Here is a 6,618-nt window from a genome sequence, read left to right as displayed (position 1 = left end):
ATCAGCATTGTGATGATTTGACATAGTGAATGAAACACGGTAATTAAGCATGGTGTAAATGTATTCGATTATGGGTAGGGTTCAGAACGAGTCTCCAGTCATCTCTTTTCAAATAATATTTTATTACTTTGTTTGTAACAAAAGGAACTTATTGTTGTTCATTGGCAAGACCTCTGAGAGATTCATTAATGTATAGTTAAATAGTTTGACATTGATGCTGTCCCAGTGACATAATGAATCATGGCTCTATTAACATTCAGTGAAAATCATGATAAAGTAAGTGGGAAATGTTGCAGAAATGGCTTTGGACTGTTGTGGCAGCAGGGACAGTGACACTTTTAACTATATGAACAGGCGTGTTGGTAAAGAGACAGATGTGTCAGCTGTGCAGAAAGACTGTCTAAGCAGTAAGTGGTTTGGCTGTGTCCAGTGTCTACAGTATAGGCCTATGTTAGCACATACACTATTGTAATGGATGTTATGTGGGAGATTGTCATGGCTGAAACAGTGATCCCTCATTTACAGGGCAATTGCATCCTCTGTCACGTTTGTAAATCCTACTTTTATTGATTAGATTCCAGTTCAGAACAAATAACTGCAAAAAGTCACTATTCAGAAACACTTTACAGGAATTGTTTACTCAGTTCAGGTCAGCCCCAAGCAGAATGAATATATTTTTCTCTCTTTAAAAAAAGCTGTTTTGTATTTAGCTTCTCTTAATGTTTAAATTATTTAATGCTCTATTTTAAAATTCTCATGTTTTGCTTTACTCCTTTTTTTTCTCCTTTATATTAATATTCAGGATTTTGTGTTTTGTTTTATTGTGGAAATATTTTGATCAGGAGCATAAGGAGACTGATGTTGGATTTTCATAGTCTAAAACACTGAAAAGAAGTCAACGTGCTGAAAAAAGGAAAAAAAAACATGTTTTATATATATATATATATGCTAACAATATTGTTTAGAGGTTTTAAGAGCAAAACCATATTGTGTGACTGTAGTGAAATATGTAATTATAAGCTGTACTGTTACTGTATATACCTGTTGCTTAACAATGTACAACTGTAGCAAAGTACACAGGTGTACTGAAAAATATGCCTTTGATAACCACCTATTTTGTGCCACTAAATGTAATATGTAGTTATTATTGCAATTACTGTTTTATGGAACTATGCAAATTAGAATCATAGTTCTGTGATCTGCCTCTGGGGATAAAGGAGACAGGTGCCAAGCAGATGTAATAGTAACTATAGTTTAAAGAATCTAAGCACAGATCAGAATGTAGTGCCTTACATTTTAAACATTTCATGTGCCATAGTCTTTTCTCTCTTTCCTCAGTTTTGTATGAGACAAATGGCCTGTTTCAGGGCCCTTAAGAGACAGACCAGAGCAAGGAATACCTTTTCTGTTTCCTTCACCCTAAAATAGACCACAAAACTATAATAATTTAAAAGGGCCAAGTAGCCTCTTGGTTTAAGAAATGTATCTGTGGTCATTAAAGACTAATTCTGTTTTTTTTTAACAAGTTGACTTCCAGTAAGCGCTTAAGACAGTAGTCTATATTGTGAAGTAAATGTTTAAATATTGAGGCAATACCTGATTTAGGCTAAAGGAAATGATTCCCTTAAATCTGAAATTCCTCTGATGTCTTCAAATTCAGAGACTGGTCAAAGGATCCCCCCAAACCAGCCAGAGACTATTTTAAGCACTGCCTTTTAAAATGAAGTAATTGACTGTTTGCTACTGTGTTTAAAACCCCTTTTTCTGTGAATGTAAAACAGTGTGACTGTCAAAACGTGTTGCCAAATGCAAAGTGAAGTCTGAATATGCAATGAAATGTACAGTATATCCTCTTGTGGTTTGATATTGAAACTGGTTTGTAAATTGATTATTTTCAAGCAATAATTTAAGTGTCAGTGGCAATCAGGTAACAGGTGAAGGAAGTGCAATGCTCATGCATTTCCTGTCCAAGGATGCTCTGTGAACTCGATATAGCTTTGGGAAAGATGTTTATTCACTCTTTGGCTTACAGGGGAACTTCAGCTAACAATCCTTATTTCATATGTCTGTTCAGACCACACTGCAAATATACCACTCACACAGGATCATCACCTGGCGGCCTTGAATGAGAGGAATGGAAATGTTTGAGAATAATATGATTTCCCAAATTTGATAAGGCCTTCAACATGAGGGCAGTAGTCTTTGGGACTGCCTTTGTGTCTTTATTTTTGTGGGTTTTCTGCATTATAAATAAGCATTACTATACTTGATATGTATTATCTGGTTTTACAATGTGATCATGACATATGAATTTTACTGTGATTTTTTGCTGAAGTCACCCATCAAGTAAGCATGTCATTCCTCAGTACAGTGGCATTCTGTACACTCTAGGCTGGTCTGCTTTTCTGGCTGAACTTCCTATCAGTCAAGCCAGAATGGTTCTTATATACTGCCTCTGCTTAGAAGCTACACAGCAATGAATGATTGGTCACCAGTGGAGAGGGCATGGTTTTCACTGAGTGACCAATGGAACATTTTATTCGTCAGTTGACAAACACATTGATTTTCAGTGTGTATTCATTGGAACAGATTGGGGGGAAAGTGTTACAGACATTAAAATACATGTATGATTTTCACACCTGTCTCTTTCTCTGTGTGTTTTATTTTGACATTTCAAAATGCAGAGTATTTTAAATCAACACTGGTCACAGAATTGTCTTAAGTTGCATAAAAGTAATAAAACTAAAAATAAAAATTAACAGTGAAGGCACATACACATGGTTTCATAAATGGGACATCATAAACTTCTATATCTATATAATATTTTCCAGTGCAGTAGTCATGCACTCCAGTCACTCCATGGAAGTATCTAGACTCTTATAAGCCCTGAATTCATTACACCAGTTCTCAAATGCACGTCTCAGGGTGTCGTCAGTGGTGTCGTTGAAGATTTCTGTCCAGAGGAAAAGAGAGAGATCCCACATTAGACACAGCACGAGTAGTGCATCATGTTAAAAAAGGCTACATAGGTCCCCAGAGGGTTTAACTTTAAATTAAAACACTGGACTAATGACTATACTGCTACTAAAGTAATTGAAACTGCATGCCCATGTCACGTATTCATCTTCTCCATTTAAGTTGTCTGATCAATAAAAAAAGACAGCCAGAGCATAGTTTCCTTTATATCCTGACATGATTTCTTTTAATTGTGTACAACAATACATGTGGTCAAGATATATTCATGATACTGTCATCCATGATACTGCTTTTTTGCTGCCCAAACTTAAAAATCATACGCTACGTCAGTACCTGCAGTTCCCAGTCCCGTTGGCAGGGGCATGCGAACCAGGCCACCAGAGTGCCTGAGACGTTCATTCAGAGATTTGTGTATTAGGGCCATTGTGCATTCTGGATGCCACACTGGCAGTTCAAGTCTCTCCATACAGCGGATGATCCTCAGCTTCTCCTCCTCTGTCAGCATCCCTCGTTCCCGAGCCACAAACACCATGAAGGACATGTCAATATTCACAGCCTCCCCATGTAGCAAAGCAGGAAGCACCCTCTGCAGCAAGGGACAGACGAGCATGTTCAAACCGAGAGAAACTCCCAAAAAGTCAGTTACAAAGGGTTTGGTTTTTACTGCAACATGTAAGCAACTTGATCATAAAAATTTCAGGCCGCACGTGTGTCATTACACATGTAAAACACAGCATTCCAATGACAGTTAAGCTGTTAGCCTTTGCTGTTCTGCTCCCCAGCGCATAAAAACGGATTCTTTTACAAACATTCATTTGAATTTTATTCATGTAGGACATTTTAGAACAGATGTTGTGACAAAGCAGCTTTACAGAAGACCTGGCCTCTGTCTGTCAGAATGTACTCTCTTTCCCAGGATAAAATATTCACTCATGTATCAGTTCACCATTTCTAGTTCTGGGCTGATAAGGTGTCCAAAGTCTACCAGTCTGTCCAAGTCATCTTCCCATAGGTTTGGTGCAAGCTCTTCAATCATGGTCTCTATGGCAATCTTGGTGACTTCGGTGGCAGCATCACTGTCATCAGTCCCCTTGGTCCCATCCAAGGACTGAACCCTGGAGTCCAGCAGGTTTGAACCCTCTGACTCCAGCAGCTCAAACAACTGCCTGTGTTTCATTAGCGCCATCTGAAAGAAAGACAGATTGGTCAAACAAAGCCTATCTATCCTCTACAATCCAAACCTGGTATTAATGCCTGAAACTCAGTCAAAAACCACCACTCGGAATTTAATTACCTCTGCAAAGCAAAGGTGCCAAAAATTGCTTCTTGGTGTGATTATTTTCTGGGGTGAAAAACACTACTGCCACCATTTTTTTAGTGATGAAAGTTGTGAAATGCTACATATGTTCACTGTTGACAGCTTGACTGAATTTGGGCCATACCAAACTTGTCATTCAATGAACTGACATTCTAAATGGTAATCTGTTGAAATAAGAAACTGACTAGTTGCTCCACTCACAACCATGCTGTGTGTACCTTCAGTATCTCTGCCATCCCGTTTGAAATGTGTCGACGGGGAACGGTCGGTATAAAAGACCTATCTAAGAAGGTTGCAACTGGGGGGATGTAGGTGCCAAGTTTGTTCTTGCAGTTGGCAAAGTTGACACCAGTCTTTGCGCCCACACTGGCATCTACATAAGATAGAAGGGTGGTTGGAACCCGGATGTATGGCGTTCGCCTGCGATACAGTGACGCTGCCAGTCCCACAATATCCAAGCAAACTCCTCCACCAATAGCAATGATCGGCTCAGTTCGTCTGTCAATCCCAAATTTATGGAGCTCTTCCAGGATGGTGGTCACAAGAACCATGGATTTGTTCTCTTCCGTGGTGGGAAGAGGGAGGATTTTATATACTACATTTCGGGCCTGGAGATACGCAACAACCTCTGTGCCGTATAGTTTGTTGACAGTGTCGTCGATAACAATAAAACGTTTAATCTGTTTGGGACTATTCTGAAGGACTCTGAGTTCATCTGGGTTGCTTATGTGGCCATACAACATGGTGTCATTCCCAGGATCAAGAAGGTTCTTGCACTGAATCACTTTATAGGTGAATGTGATGGGGCTGACCACTGTCCAGACATAACCCTGTTCTGTTATCGCCTCATAGCTGAGGAGAGAGGACAAAACAGTTAAATGAAATACATAGAGAGGATTTAACAATATATAAACTAAACACTGCAGCCTTTGCCTTTTTTACAAAATCATTTTATAGAATGATGAAAAGCCAAACTTGTGAAACATTGAATCTTGAAACTCTCCTTTAGTAGTTTCTCAGATTTGTGAATCCTTAGTTCAGAAGCAGAAGAGTATTATTATGATAGTAATCTGAAAAAGCAAATACACTAAATGAAAAAAAAACAGTGGCACACAGTGATCCCTCACACTGTAAACATCGCCGGTGCTTCAGAGCTGAAAGGTCAGATCTTAATTTAGAAAAACTATTTCAGCAGCTCTCTGATCCCTCCGATCTCTCAATGACATAACTACGGGAAAGTTTTGACACACGTCCCAAAGCTGTTTAGTTCCACATAGCATGTATTGAAATAAATAATCACCTGTCATTAAAACTACTCAGAGATGTATTTCACATTCGTGTTAACATGTTCTTGTCATTTCTTTTATGTATGTACGTATGTATGTACACACACCCATATAGATAGATAGATAGATAGATAGATAGATAGATAGATAGATAGATAGATAGATAAGCAAACTGTGTACAAGTTATGAGCCAACAACACAAATTATTTTTGTTATTACCTTTACAGTGAGCTGTTGTTCAAACTGTAAACGTAATTCAGTTTGTTATAATACTCACATCTTTGCCTCTGACTGCTTACCCTCTTCATTTGTACAGTCCCTGGGCTGCTTGGTCCATGTTCCATTAATCTGTAATAACCTGAATTCTTTACAGTCTTTAACAGGATTAACTTTGTTACAGGTGGTCTTCTCTATATTGTCCTGGTGTGACATGTTAGTAGTAAACTGGTCTAGTTCATTGTGAATATACAAACCAGCACTGTGACACCACACATATAGCAAACATGCAGTCACCCCAGCACAGTGAAGCAGTGCTGGAAAACTATAAATAGACCAGCTGATGGGGTCAAATATGAGACATGCATAATAGTATGGAATAAGGTATGCATATATGGAGGGTGTGTGTGTGTATATTTGCTATAAGTGTAACCCATAGATTTGTAAGAGACTGAATTAATAAACACGCTTAAGAAAAAGTAAGACTGGTGATAACTGCTCCTACTGGGAGGAGTTGTCTGTATTACATCTACCACTAGAGGGCACTATAAGATTGCTTCCTCCCCTCAATACTTCTGTAAATATGTCCCTTTATAATGAATAAAGATTATGACTTGTTTTCAGACACTGAATAGAAAAAAATAACAACCAAAATGAGCAGAGAAGTCCTCTCAGACAGAGACACAAGGCAAATGTTTTATGAGGACCTCAGAGATTCACAACGGTACCATACGAAGAATATATGCCTCTTTATTACTTGTTTAAGGACATGGGCATGCTTGTGGTTATGAAGCATGAAGGAATGGAATATAGCAGATGGAC

The 6,618-nt window shown here is 38.5% G+C and overlaps 1 protein-coding gene across 1 annotated transcript; it reads right to left on the bottom strand.

Moving 5' to 3' along the window:
* Window positions 1-2,852: 2,852 nt before the first annotated feature.
* On the bottom strand, window positions 2,853-6,012 carry LOC115806958 (2-epi-5-epi-valiolone synthase-like). The gene is made up of 5 exons (XM_030767816.1): window positions 5,858-6,012; window positions 4,513-5,146; window positions 3,923-4,162; window positions 3,310-3,562; window positions 2,853-2,953 (listed from the first exon to the last, which is right to left on the bottom strand). Exons 1-5 carry the CDS (start codon window positions 6,010-6,012, stop codon window positions 2,853-2,855), a joined length of 1,383 nt encoding a protein of 460 aa, XP_030623676.1.
* Window positions 6,013-6,618: the final 606 nt, after the last annotated feature.

The sequence above is a fragment of the Chanos chanos genome, chromosome 3 (assembly GCF_902362185.1).
Source record: "Chanos chanos chromosome 3, fChaCha1.1, whole genome shotgun sequence".
Classification (NCBI taxonomy): Eukaryota; Metazoa; Chordata; class Actinopteri; order Gonorynchiformes; family Chanidae; genus Chanos; species Chanos chanos.
The sequence above is the reverse complement of the archived record's forward strand: the minus strand, read 5'-3'. Positions and strand labels throughout refer to the sequence as shown.